Below are 14790 nucleotides of genomic sequence, written 5' to 3' on the forward strand. Positions count from 1 at the left end.
ATATCAAAATGAATGAACTTTTTGGTTTTAGATAATAAAAAATACCAAAAATGTAAATTTCACTTAAAACCAGTGAGCTGAAAATATTGTCCGTATTTAGCTAGCGTGGTGCTTACAGTGTGTAGCGAATACTGAATGAACTTGTGTATTTCACAAGCACTAAATTCATCTTTTAAAGTATGTGATCTTGTTTTGATTTTAGAAAGCACACTGTTAAACAATACATGTTATAGGTTAGATTATTTTGTTTGTGGGACATTTCCAAATACTGGTTTTCAGGAGCTATGCAGTATGTCCCATATTGAAGAATAATGGTATGGTTGATTTGTAGCATTGAGTCCAAAGAGTTCAAAGAGAGCAAGAAGTCCTGCAAGCAATTCAAAGGTTCCAGAGATAGAAGTTACTGTTGAAGAAGGTAGGAAAGCTTCTTTTAGAGAATATTCTTACTAAAGGAACTTGCGGTAGTAACTGCAGAATACCTTTCATATGTAGTAAAATTACATTATTTAAAAAAAAATGGTCTCTAAGTTTTGCCCTACGTAGAAAACTTAGTTCAACTTCACGATACCTTCAGTTCTGTTTTTTATTTCCAATTAACATCATAAGTTATAGGAAGAATGATGGTTCTGTCAAAGATTAAAATTTCACAACACATTTGGATCCTTCATTCCAAAATGAGAAATGAGAACTTGTTTTATGGCAAATAATACAGAAGGGTGGACAGTGGCTAAATTGGTGCTAAAGTATGTTATGTTTAATTCCACAATTATTAAAGCACTTCTAAACAGCATTTTTGTTCCACTGTTGACTCAAAGCTTAAGTTTTACGTAGTAATAAATTGCATCATTTTTGTTTCTCTCACGTGCTTTATCATACTTGTATGCTTGCGCTCATGCACTCTCTCTCATATAAAAATATATATGCGTGTGCATTGTTTCTGCAGGTCCTAATAAACCACAAACAGATGTTCGAACTAATTCTCAAACCAATGGATCTAATATGGGCTTCAAGCCACGAGGAAGAGAGTTTTCTTTTGGTAAATATTGTGATTTTAATCTAGATAACCTTTGTTCGTTTTGATATTTTGAAAGTTTTTGAGATTTCATAATGAAGATTTTTTTTTAGCAGTGATATCTTCATTCTGCATTTGATAACTAAGTCAAAAGTTTTTTGAGTTTACATGTAATGGGATGGGTGATCATGGAATTCAGAAGGTTAGGGTTTCTGCAGTTCCCAGTAGTCCTCAGAGAGCAGTTCTCTCACTGTGGTTCCCTGCTTTTAGAAGATATGTTTTGGTCAGAGCCATATGTAGGAATTGTAACTTTTCCTCCCTATTGTGTATTGGTCCTGTGCAAATTATCAGCACTATAGTCTCAAAATTTAAAACCAAAAAACCTTTCCCTTCGCTTAGTAAATGTTTAGAACAGAGATGAAAGGGTTAGTACTGATTGGTGATAAACATCTGTATTGACATGAAACTACACTATCATTGAGATCACATTTCTCAAGGAAGTAGCGTTTTCAATGCTTTGGGTGCTGACTCAGATTACTATTCTGTGTGCCTCTGAGGACTGTAATATAACACTGTTGGATTCATTACAATTGACTCTTTGCTTTATTCATTAGCTGAGATCTTCTGTATAGCTTCAGGGAGAAGAGTCTGAATAGTGGGTATGAGTTAGGATCAGAGGGAAGGTTCAGTGCTGTTTAGTTTGTGATAGCCATTTTGTTCGCTTTTGACTTCATATTAATCTGTAAACAATTATAGTAAATGTTTTTTGGGGAAATGTAAATACACAATTCCTAGACAGATTCTTTGCTTAGAACAAATCTACAAAGGTTGATTTAACTCTTCTGATTTCCTGACAGAGGCGTGGAATGCCAAAATTACTGACCTAAAACAAAAAGTTGAAAATCTTTTTAACGAAAAATGTGGTAAGCATGTCAACCTTTTTTAAAATGTACCTTTTAGAGCTTGATGAGATGACTTAGTTAGGCATGTATGTTATGTCTGATGGTGCTGTTCATCCACAGATTGTGAAAGGCTCTAATAGCCTTGCAAACTTGGGGCCCTGTTTTCTCCTATGAGATAGTTTGGAATTTTCAGTCTGCCATGTGAGAAACAATCAGGTTCCCCCTAACTTTTCCATGGAGGAGAGGTGCACTGACATTGCACAGGGGTTTGGCTTCAAAAATCCACAGTTCTCCTGTGGTCCACCAGAGACCCATTAGTTCCACAATGCCATGTACCTCCTTGTGGCTCATTGGGACAACATGGCTGCTAGAGGAGTTGTGCTGTTAGGGACCCAAACACTCTTTCAGGAAGAGGAACTTGCTTGATTTATTGCAGACTTGAGATTTTTCCCTTGTGTATTTGTGGAGGGTGTCTGAAGGGGCAGGGCTCGCTTTCTGTCCACCAGCTGCACTGGAAACCTAACTCCCTTCTACAGAGAACATTTTTTTTTTTTTGGAATTTACATGCTTTTTTTTCCCCCCCCCCACTTTAGGGGAAGCTCTGGGGCTTAAAGAGCCTGTCAAGGTCCCATTTGCATTATTTGAATCCTACCCAGAGGATTTCTACGTGGAAGGACTACCTGAGGGAGTGCCGTTCCGCCGACCATCTACTTTTGGCATTCCAAGACTGGAAAAAATCCTGCGAAACAAATCTAAGATAAAATTTATCATTAAAAAGTAAGAAGCCTATGTGTGTCAATGGAAATGAGCTGCAAAGCTTAAAAAACAAAGGAGTTAAGCCCTGAAAAGTGCTAGATTCCTCCACTGACTACACTAGGATATGTACGGAAATGTGTTTAGCACACTAGGAAATGCCAGAGGACTTTCCAGAACTGGGGATGGATACTTCTGAATGCTTCTCAAAGCCTGCTTTATGGGGAATAGCGCACATTTCTGGGCTTATTTCGATTTTAATGTTGGCTTTGCATTTCTCCTTTAGTGTAGGAGTTGCAGGTTTTGTAGTTAATAGTCATTTGTAGTTAAAAGGTCACCAGCACTGCAGTGAGGAGTGAAGATGTTAAATCAAGCTTCTGAGGATTATAAAAACTCAGATTTTCACATTCAAAATGTGTGCAAATATCTGTGTGCAAATATAGGAACAAGGGCATGACATGGATTTTTGCAGCCTTAGCCATTGCAACCTCCCTTGAATATTTGGGCTTAGTGATGCTGTGTTTAAGAGAGCAGTTTGTTCCTATCTTTAGGATATAGGGGATTTGACAGCCTCACTGTGGCAAAAGTAGAAAATCAAGACGATCAGAAATCTCGTTAACTTCATGTGTAACAGCCTGACTAGCATTCTTGTACTAACTTTTGACCACTAGTATTTCCTTTGCTGTTGGATGGAAATGATGGATTGAGGTAATTTTATTGTTCTATATGAAATTTCAATCTGTTCACCTGCAGGCCTGAGATGTTCGAGGCAGCGATTAAGGAAAGCTCTGCTAAAAGTCCCCAAAGTAAGTTTCATGATTGCTAAGAAGTTTGTGCGGCGTTCAAAGATTATAACACTTCAGGAATGTTGCCCAGTATAAACCAATTCCTGACAACTTCATGGTGTATTCACTGTGCAAGTAGAAATCAAGACACAGCCTAAACTACGGTGCCACTGCTACTACTCTGTCCCTATTCTGAAGAGCTGTAAAGCTATTATATTTTCTCAACTTTTATCTAGTTCTTCAACACAGCAATTCAGCTTCAGTGATGGCTTTTCTGTTTACCAGTCAGTTGTGTGTAATCTGGCACCCTTCAGGTCTCCAATCTCTTTGAATTGGCTGTTACAATGCCTCCTTCAAAGCTGTAGGAGTCTGTGGCTCTTTTAAAGCTTTACAATGTTGGAGTGCACCCTCTGTGGTATGAGGAGCAGCTTTGCCCAGCTCTAGCTCTCATGCAGCTTTGACAAGGGAGCAAAATGGAGGGACCTGTGAAGGTCCTGTGTCAATCAGATGAAAAGGATTGAGGTACTGGTTAGTGGCTCTTACTGTACTACCAAATTGTGACATGTAGTAGGTATTCCGTAGAAGTTGGGTTTTTAAGGTGTATTCATGGGGCCTCATGCTCCTCTCAGTGGTTACTCCATTGAAGTTAGTGAAGTTACCTCAGTGTAAAGGTAGTGTCAATGAGAGGAGGATCAGGAGCAAAACATATTGGACCCGATCCTCAGTTGTTGTAAATAGACACAGCTCCATTAAAGTCAACTATAAAAGATTTCCTATATGGATCAGAATTTAATATTCCAGGGTTTGTTCTTTTTATCACTATGTTTTACTAGCGTTACTAGAAGTTGAGTGCTCTAGTTTATTGCTTTGACCAAAACATGAAAATATCCACACGTTCTTTTTTAAAAATAAAATCTCATCGGAAAAATCTGCTAGGCAAAGAAAACAGGTACCTTGTAGCATAAATGAACACTTTCTACTCTTGACTTTGGTACTTGGTAAGAAATAGTTGAAGGGTAAAACTTTTAGAAGTGAAGTCCCATTTTCAATAATGACATAGGCACGTGTCATTGACAATTAAGGGATTTAGTTTAAATGTCTAAGTCTTTTTGGAAATTGGGACTTGGGCATTTACTTTTTTTACTGCAAATCTATTTCTTCCCCCAGTGTTTCCTTTTTTTTATATGCTGGTAAAGGTGTTAGCCCATCTTCAGCCACTTCACTCATAATTTAAATACCTGTTTCTGTTTAAGAAAAAACCAGTTCATCCAATACATCAAATGTTGCAAGCACTACAGCGAAGCCGGTGGTGAACACTGCTGCCGGCGTTGAAGATCTTAACATCATTCAAGTAACTATACCAGGTATGTGGTCTCTCTGATTTTACTGATGCTTACTGTTTATCGCTCCCATTCTTCAGGGCAGCAAGTCTTTGCCTAATGTTCCCCCCAAAATCCTGATTTGCGCTTTGGCTCATCCTGTTATATAGTACAATATACAAAGAGTATCACTTAATAGCTTCTTTTAAGTGGCCTTCAGTGTTGCCACACTGATGATTTTTTTAAACTTTTATAATTGTGTCCTACTTAATGAAATCTGCAAAGCAAATTAATCTCAGTCCAGTTCCCATTTGCAGGTGTCCACATCTGCTTTCCCACCTGATCACATACTAAATTAAGCATTAATTTGCAGCCTTGTTGGCAGTCTCAGTAGTCAGGATTAGGATTAAATGATCATGGAGATGTTCTTCCATAGAAGTAGTCGCGTTAGCTCCTGGATAAATTACACTGGGTAGGCAGTGTGGGGAAGTTTCCATTATGGCTAAATAGAGGATTTCAGTCCCCAGTCTGACAGTGTCACTTCATTTACTAAAAATAAATCATGGTTTGTAAATAATGGGTTTATTCAATACGTTTTCTCTTTTTAAAAAATCTAACATTGTCCTGTAAATATTTTAAAATCATTTTCAGGCTTCCTTAAAATGGTTACTTTTTGTGGTTTGCATATTTACAAAATCCTCCATTACTGCTAAAACCAAAAACTGTGAAAAGGCATATTTATGTTCTGACTAGTAGGTGCTTAATAAAGCAAACATCTTTGTTTGTTTTAAATAAGCACTTGTGCAGTACTGCACTAATTTAAGAAGAAAATAACCTGCTTAATCTTGACACTACTCGAATCATTTTTTTTCAGATGATGAAAGTGAAAGATTATCAAAAGTAGAAAAGGCCCGACAGTTGAGAGAGCAAGTAAATGACCTATTCAGCAGGAAGTTCGGTAATTGCTTTTATATCTGATTTTGAAATAGCTTTGAAAGTAACCACCGATTTACATTTTGGTTTTAAATAAGGATAACATATAGTATGTAATATCCTACAGTTGATATTTTGGCACTGTATATATAACCAGTAATGAACTTTTTAATCTGTAATTTATATGTGCCAGCTTCCACAGAAATCTAGTTTGAGGGCAAATTGCTTGGTGTTTTTAAACAGAGAAATCCCTGTGATTATAGATTATACATGCATGTGGAGGGGGAAGTGGTATATGTACACACAAGCTAAATAAATATTTTACATGTAAACCCAGAATCTGTTAAAGCTACACTGTCCTGATCTGTTAACACCTTAAAATATTAAAGCTGAAAGAATTTTTCAAGTATTATTTACCCTTTCATTGTTCAGTGTTTCTTTACTTTTTATACTATATTCAGCTTGAACGATGAAATCAGCCTACTTAGTTTCTTTTTGTTGGTCCTTCACTAGCTATGTGCTGTGTTGCTTTCATTGTGAGAGGAAACACTTTTTCCTTTCATGAAAATGTTTCTGTGGGTATTCTTTTCTATAAATATTTTCAGTAAAACCTAATTTTTAGTCCTTAAAACTGAGATACTTGGATACTAGTGACTCTCATGAACTGTAACTGTCATGATTGTTGCCTGGAGCACAGTTCATCTGAAAACTACTCAATGCAATGTTTTAAATAGCAAGTGAATTTTAAGGACATAGTGCTTTAGATAATTTTAAATGCTTGTTTTCACATCACTTGATCTTTTTACCACAATGAGTGTTTGTAAACTGAGATTACTAGACTTGAGTCACAGTTCAAATCACAACTCATCTTTCTTAGGTGAGGCAATCGGTATGAATTTCCCTGTGAAAGTCCCATACAGAAAAATCACTGTCAACCCTGGCTGTGTGGTGGTGGATGGAATGCCTCCTGGAGTGACATTTAAAGCTCCCAGTTATCTGGAAATCAGCTCCATGAGGAGGATTTTGGAATCAGCAGAGTTTATTAAATTTACAGTCATTCGGTATGTGACTGTCATTTTACGGTCATTGTTATATTCTATAACCATGATTATCCAAATGTAATGGGAATAGCCAATATGTTTGGATAAGTCAGTGTTTCAGAAAATGGAGGGAATCTTCAGTATAATAATAAATGTTGGGACTTGTCGACTCTCTTTTGGATAACAAGCAGTTGAGGTTATTTTAAGTTCAAATTACTGAGGGTGCACAGCATTAACATGAGAATTCTTGGGAGGAAGCATACATAAGAACATTGACTACACTGATTTGTAAGTAATTTCTTGCATACCAGTTGAAACCTGCTTCTATGGTACTGCATATTCCTATACAAACCGTTATGGACCTTGCTGCCAAAGCTGTTAGATCGAGAATTCTTCCCTTTACACAACAGAATTCATAGTTCCACAAGCTTGTTTGCTCTCAACAGTAAATTGTGTATCTGTAGTAGTTTAAATTTCCTAATCAGCATGGCTATCTTTTAAAAGTAGTGAGTATATGATTGGATTCCTGAAATTTAAGATTTTCAGTAATTGTTTTGTCTTACAAAGAATCAAATCGAGCACTTCTATGAGTTAGCAAAGAATTTCTAAAAAGTCAGTTTACAGATGTCCAAATTCTGCAGCTCTTAACCAAGAATGGTTCTGAGCTGAGTCTTGCTCAATATGAGAACCTGCAGTATTTGGGCCAAAGTGAAGATTTGATTCTCTTAGTATGAAGGAAGGACTAGTGCCGTCTGGTAGATGTAAAATTGACGCAGACTGCTGGATAAATCACTCTGCTCTAGGAGGAACTATGCTAGAATATTGCAGTTCCTCCTTTTACTTTTGTGCTCCATTATGAACCCTCAGTTGAGGCCCTCCATAAGAGGGAAAGATTGTACAGTAAAAGCAACCTTAGAAGTATTAAGTATTCTATGGCATTTCTTTTTTTACAGCCCATTTCCAGGACTTGTGATTAACAACCGTAAGTATTTCATTTTATGTCACTCTGAATTCTACTCATGTAGCATTGCACAAGGCACGTTAGATTATTGTAGCATTATCCTATGGTGGCATTAACTGCTAAATATGGATAACTTGTTTCATTAGTACTTAGTCAGGAAGTCTAAACATGCTTGGTTTATTTATAGGAGGGCATCATGGCTGACTTACAAAAGTGCATGGGCTCAGCACTAGCTTTGATATATAAATGCAAGATGAAATTGCACGGTTCAGCTTATAGGATCCCAGAGCATGTTAGAAACATGATGAAGTCAGTTACAGACTCATGCAAGATTCTCTTCACCTCAGGTGTGGCGGCATTCCAATAGCAGTTGCCATACAGGAGCTTTTCAATAGCCCACAAAGCATTGTAGTGAAAAATTATGTATTCAGCTGAGAATTTAGGGAGACGGAATGTAATTACACAATTAGGATTTTGACCAGGACACCCAAATCTTGTGAGAAATGCCCATGTATTTTCAGTTATCTAAAATCGTCATGACCTTGATTTTAAACCTCATTTGAAAAACTACCTCTGGTAGCACAGCATCCCTTGTCATGCAATGAGCCATTGCTATACTACAGATTCAGAGATCAAACACCTATCAGTGTTACTCTCTCTTACCTAGATTGTGCCTCAGCTAGCTCTCATCCATTGCCCAGTCTCCCCTGTACATTGGGTAAGATGCTCAACTACATCAGCTGGATGTGTCGGTGTGCTGCTGATTACAGTGTCTTCAGGATCTTCTCACTGACTCTCCCATTGGTCACATAGACCCAGTGTCGCCTTCTGAAAGAGAACTCTCCATGCAGATGAGCAATTCCTGGCAGGGGTTCCAGAAAATTGAATTAGGGGAAGAAAGGAGCCACTTGAGAGCAATCCTGTCCACTGCTGCATATATCTGCAGGAATCAATAGCATAATATATCATTGGCAATAGTATTGAGAGCAGCTGATAGATGCTATAATATCAGTATAGACATCTGATCTTCCATCACTGAGAGGAGATTGATAATGGGTTCAATTTTTTCTGTTTTCTGTTTCTTTTGCATACAAATGTCTGCCACCAGTTCCTTAATGGTCAAGGCAATCTGAAGTGTCTAGTTACTGAGAGAATTGTTTATTGCATCAATAATGTTACTGATTTTGCCATTCATTTTATACTGTCCTTTGAAAACTAGTCTCCTTTAGTATTATCAAGGTTGAAGTTAGCACAGGGGATTATAATGAAGCTTGAGGTTCTGAGGAGGAAGGTATTTGGGACCTTTCTAACAGAGAAGATGGTGGAAAACATTTGTATTGAGCAAAAGAGGGTATACTATTCAGTTACTCTGAATATAACTTGTTCATGCAACAGGTTCACAATCAAATATAAATGTCATTGAACTGTTTGAAGGACCTCTTCTTTTTAAACCTAAACAGTTGGCCATATTTATTATCTTAGAGTTGATGGAGAAAACTGAATCAGAAACACCAGCCCAGGCACCAACACCAGCTCCGGCTCCGGCACCAGCACCAGTAGTAAAAGGTGAATACAGGGCTATAATAAATAGGTTTTTGAAGGGTGATAGAAGTCAGATTATGGGGCTTGCTGACATGAAATTGTTGCCCGATGATATGCTAGACATGCAAAGGCTGATGATGTTGATATTCCAGATTTTACTTTGAAAGAGTGTGTGTTGTGGTAATTAAGGATTTTAAAATCTGACTAGGAAGAATCATTTGCTCCCTTTTGATTTTGGGGTTTTTTTGTTAGTTCTCTGATTTGATTTTTTTTTTAATGTCACCAGTAAGCAGGAAGGATGAGTTAATGGAGGTAAAATATAAAGCCTGTCCTTGATTGATTGATTGAACTCAAAAGTTTGAGCATACTTTAGTCAAATCATAGTTTAACCAAACCAATTAGCCCATCACTTTCAAGGAACAAATATGGTGCAGTTCATCAGGACAGAGGCAGTGGGATCTCTCATCGTCTTTTTATCCTGTCCCTATAATCAATGTGCATATCTTCTGCAGCACAGTAACTTCTTGTGTATCTAGAATGCTGTTCATATTTCTAAATCTTCACAAAGAATTTAGCAGAGTCAATTGTATTTGTGCTACTTAGTGATTGACTAGTTGTAGGTGAGCAACATGCCTTTTGGCTTTGAGTGAACTTGAAGTTTCGTATACATTTTTGAAGTCCATTTAAAAAACTGGTGCCCGCAGTTGTATGTCTTGGAGTAGGATAGACTTAGTAGCAGGATAGACTATAATAGTAGAGAAGTGAGATCCTAGACCAAGAAACAAGGCCCTCTAATAAACTCTCTAACTCCTAAAGGGCAACTCACTGCAGAATCTGTAATTATGGAGGAAAATGGTGACTCCTCTGTTATGTTTGCAAGAGGAAGGAACATAGTAGATGGCAACTGGTGAGAACTGCTTACAGGCAAGCTTATCTAAATGCCCACAGATGCTTAACTACATTGATTTGAAAAAATCCCAAATCTTTCCCAACACTTGCTTATGTGGACAATACAAACTGCTTACACACAGAGTGGATAAAAATTTATTTAAAAAAAGGATTTTTTGATTATTTAAATTGTTTTTTATTTTTAAAAATAAACCTGTTTGAAATGAAATCTGAATTTAATAAAAATTATGTCAAGGCCTAAAATTATTATAATCTCAAACATTTAAATAAAAAATAAATATGCTGAATCCGTGAGTCTTTTATCAAAAACTTTGAGTTAAAGGCTGCTTTTCTATATAAAGAAAGATGTTTTTTCACTGATTCTCTTTGAGGTCAAGCTTATTGGCACAATTGGCTGACCTAAGTAACTTAGGAAACTGTTTTATTTTCAATAGAATTAGTTAAGTTCCAGTCACTTCCACTAAGGAATATTTTAAGATTTTCCCATCCTGACCTGAAATAATCAGTTTAATTCACTGACTGCAGTTAATTCCTCTCTTTAGTAAACCATTTAATTGTAAAATTGAAACATGTTTTGGAAACAAGCGTCTCCTATTAAAACATTTGGGTTGTTTTATTTAATAAAAATAAACTTTTTATGTTGTTTCATGTGTTTGAAATTCCAGTTACCCATCCTAATGCAGCTTGACACAAATCATAAGAAAAAAGTTAATTATCTAATAATAATCAATTTATCATTCACCTTTTTCTAGCCTAATAAAAATATACACTTAATAAGAATTGGAAAATATTACCTTTATTTAAACAGTTATATAGCGTATATAGTTAAACTGTACCCTCCAAGGTAGCAAAAAAATGTATCAAATCTAGTATAAAGGCTCTATTTAGCTGTAAATCAACATGTTTTAATGGTTATATCAGCCAGACAGCATGCACCTTTCTTTAGAAAATAATGGAAAAGTTTATTAAAATCGATGATTTAAATGGAGGCTTTCCACTTGCTAATGTAAATTAGTCCACCCTGCTTACACATTTGTTGATAGAAAACCTTGCTAAGAAACTATTTTATTGTGGTAATCCATACCCTTCTTCCCAAACCTAAGATGACATAACTATGACCCTGAAGCTTTTTTTTTTGTTGGTGTTAAAGAGTATATTTAGTTGGCTTTGATGATATTAATCCAAAATCTATGTTCTCCATTTGTGCACTCTTAGGCATACCATTGATGGTGGGTTTTTTACAGTCCATTAAGACTTATGCTTATGTCTAGAGCAGTGAATCTCACTTAATACTCTGAAGGGAAAGTGGGGATGGCTTTTCTCATTTGAAAGAGGACTTCAGATTTAACTTCTTAATTATCTTCAGCAGGTCAAAGTTTATATCTTGAACACAATAATTGAGTGATCATAGGAGAGAATATTCACTAGCTTTCCCAAGACTTGCAACAATATTTACCTTACACACACTGTTTAAACTACATGTGTATTAATTTTATTATATATTTTTTCATTTAAGAGCCAGCTGAGCCAAGCCAAATAGAAGTATCTGTAGAAGGTAAGTGTCTGCTGTCAGTTATTATAAACTATGTATTTTTTGTGATTTTGAATGAGGGTGCATCACTTCTAATAAAATTAAGGAGATGATGTACAATCAAAACACAAGTCATTTTAGTTGGTCTCCTTTTCGGGTTCCACATGAAGTGTTGGCTTGCATGATAATTATACAGCATTATATGAAAATTACTCTGCAGTAAAATGTGTTGTTCAGATTTTGTTTTACAATGAAGTTTTATGAATTGTAAGTCATGACATTGTGTAGCTGTGCATTTGAGTGATAGCTCATACCTTAAGTGATGTCTGTCTTTATTTAAAATAGTAGTTGTTCCCACAGTTCATATGACTGAATGATTGCCATCACCAGAGAAAAGACATCATTTCCATAGAAGTGCACCATTTTCAGTGTCTTTTTGCTATTTAATTGTTTTCATGAATTGTATTTTAAAAGATACATAGATATTTCTTAATATTCATTCTGCAGTTATTGACTTGTCCAGTGCAAAACTGTCATTGACAGTAATGAAACTATGCTGGTAGAAAAAAATCTTGTTTCTTTTCCAACAGATGTAGCAGAAACGGAAGAAAGTTCTCAAATAAAACAGGAGCCAGACCCAACGTGGTAGACCTCATCAATATTAGGGTAAAATAATTTAGTATCTGTCAAAATTAATAACTGTTAGGGAATAGTACTTTTACAGCTCTGTAGGAAGCGCACATCCTATGGCTAATGCACAAGGCTGGACGTCAGGAGATCAGAGCTTTCTTAGCTGGCTCTTGCCTGTCTGTCTTTGCCTGTGACTTTATGCAAGTCAGTTTATTTGTCTGTGGCTCACTTTCCATATCTGTAAAATGGAGATAATACTAATTTGTCTCACCCAGGTACTGTGTGGGTTAATTAATTAAAGCTTAAGAGGCATTCAGATATTACTGTGAGGAGTGCCATAGTACTACCTATAAATAAAAATGGATGATAATTACATACCTAAGAAGATGCAAGACTTAATTAATTAAAGTTTGTAAAGAGCTTTGACATGCTTGGGTGCCAAGGACATTATTCTTGGTATAGCCTGTCTGGTTGAAAATTGTAATTAAGAATGGTATCTCTTCTTCATTTAAATGTTGCCTGAATTTGAGAAACATGTGGTGGAATAATTAGCTATGATAAAAAAATGTCATTACTATTCATTTTATAAGTTTTGTCTCTTACTTTCTTTTAACCTCAGAAAAATCTCAGTTCAAGTTTTGGGACAAAGATTCAGGGTAAATCTTATTTTATTTGAAATAGTTTTTCCATTTCTTGTTCTCATAACAGGGTTCTGGTGGCAGTTGAAACTGTACTAGTTATGGTGTTATGCCAATAAATAAAAATTGTGCAGTGTTGGAATTTGCTCTTAAGAATTTACTTTGTTATAAATCATTCAGAAATACATTAAATATTAAAAAATTATTACATCTGCACCAGTTTTTCTAAGTTCAAATTTATTAAAACGCTCTGAACCAAGCTTTTTTAGTTTTGAGCTTTGATATTTTTGAAATATCTGTCAACTTGATTGACATAAAGATAGGTTGCCTTTGTTTGCTAGAACATTCATGCTATGGTTTCCCTGTCTAAATGTAAGAAACTGCTATTGACTATATTCATCACAAAGTTCATAATTTGAGGCTGAATATCAATAAAAGCTTTCCAAATCAGATCTGTTAGTCTGTCAAGTAGTCTTTCAATGGTAGAAGTTCCATTGTTTGGAATATTTAAGATAGACTGGACAAGACATTAGAAAATGTTGGGAATAATCCTTCATTGCGGATGGATGGCCTTAATTTAACAGGTGTAAAAAGACCTGTTATAATTTCTGTTAACCAAATTCCACAGACCTCATTTGGTCTAAATTCCCATTGAAGTCGGTCAGAGTTTTGGCTGAGCAAGGGCAGCAGGATTTGATCCCAGTGGTTCTTTGTGTCTCTTGCTACTTTACAATTGCACACCCCTAATGGATTCAAGAGAGAATTTACATGAAGTGAAATGCCTGGTTAAAGCCTTAACTTAAGAAGGCACTCAGGCACATACTTAAGTCCACTCTTATTCAGGAAAGCGTGTGCTTAGGTACTTACCGGAATCATGGCCTAAATGAGGACTTGAAGAGATGTACAATAATTTCTCAAGTACTAATATTTGTAATAGGATACATAGCTGCAATGAAACTAACTTCACCTTTGTACTTTTTTTCTCTCTAGTCAGAAGCATGCAGTCTGGAGAAGAGCTTGCTGAGACTGTCCTGAGCTGTGTAATATAATTGTATAAGAAAAGTACCTTCTATACAAACCCTTTTTGTACTTTTAGATAGAAATGTCTACTTTTTCAGCAGTTCTGTGAATTGACTTAAAGCAGAGAGTGACTGTAGATTTGGAAAGGCTGATTTTACTTTGGAATATATTATAAGGAATAAATTTGAGGCAGCGATGCTGAAAAAATAACAGGGATTAATTCACATTAAAAAAAATATCAACAGAAAGTTAGAGGCCGTCTTCATTTCCCAGTAAAGTAGAATTGTACTGTTCCTGGATGCATCTCAGCTTTTGCGATGAAGAAAAATACCTACAGTAGTTCAGTTCATGAATTTTATGTTTTTGGGGAAAAAAATTAATGATTTTTGGTTCTTTCTCCTTAATGGCTGATTGGACAATAGTATCTGTATATTTGAACTAATTTTTCCTATGATATCTATCTCAATTCATATGTTTTTCATAAATAAATAAAAGATGAACTGGTTCACCTGACCGTTAGTATGCATTAATAAAATGGACAATGAAATGGTCAGTATCTCATGTGGATTAGGAACCAATTTAAATTGAGCCCTTCTTATATTTTGTTCCATTATTTCAAAGTAGAGTGCATTTTTTATCAGGGTATCACACAGTTTATGTAAGAGGAAGGGCCCAGTCTTGCAATCCTAATACAGGCAAAACTCCCATTGATTTATGTGAGAGTTTTATGCATGCTGCCCTTTAATTTATTTAGAACCAGTCATGGACACTTATGCAACTTAGCTGCTGTAAGTCCTAGAGTATTGAGAGTTAAG

General features: G+C 35.9%; 1 protein-coding gene across 5 annotated transcripts in view; it reads left to right on the plus strand.

Annotated features, from left to right (window-relative positions):
• GTF2I (general transcription factor IIi) overlaps positions 1-14488 on the plus strand; it is a 75377-nt gene extending 60889 nt beyond the window's left edge. For 3 of the 5 annotated variants that reach the window (XM_067537897.1, XM_067537901.1, XM_067537898.1), the window contains 15 exons: positions 332-415; positions 944-1036; positions 1870-1935; positions 2508-2691; positions 3421-3473; positions 4706-4816; positions 5646-5729; positions 6582-6765; positions 7698-7726; positions 8373-8423; positions 9188-9271; positions 11673-11711; positions 12278-12353; positions 12937-12973; positions 13946-14488. In XM_067537897.1, coding sequence (XP_067393998.1) covers positions 332-415; positions 944-1036; positions 1870-1935; positions 2508-2691; positions 3421-3473; positions 4706-4816; positions 5646-5729; positions 6582-6765; positions 7698-7726; positions 8373-8423; positions 9188-9271; positions 11673-11711; positions 12278-12336 — 1121 coding nt within the window. In that variant the 3' untranslated portion in view covers positions 12337-12353; positions 12937-12973; positions 13946-14488. The remainder of the gene's footprint in view (positions 1-331; positions 416-943; positions 1037-1869; positions 1936-2507; positions 2692-3420; positions 3474-4705; positions 4817-5645; positions 5730-6581; positions 6766-7697; positions 7727-8372; positions 8424-9187; positions 9272-11672; positions 11712-12277; positions 12354-12936; positions 12974-13945) is intronic. The other 2 variants (XM_067537900.1, XM_067537902.1) reach the window with 1 other exon arrangement.
• The last annotated feature ends 302 nt before the right edge of the window (positions 14489-14790 follow it).

Source organism: Emydura macquarii, unplaced genomic scaffold (genome assembly GCF_026122565.2).
Source record: "Emydura macquarii macquarii isolate MOO-44397 ecotype Brisbane River unplaced genomic scaffold, CSIRO-AGI_Emac_v2 contig_450, whole genome shotgun sequence".
In the NCBI taxonomy this organism is placed as follows: domain Eukaryota; kingdom Metazoa; phylum Chordata; order Testudines; family Chelidae; genus Emydura; species Emydura macquarii.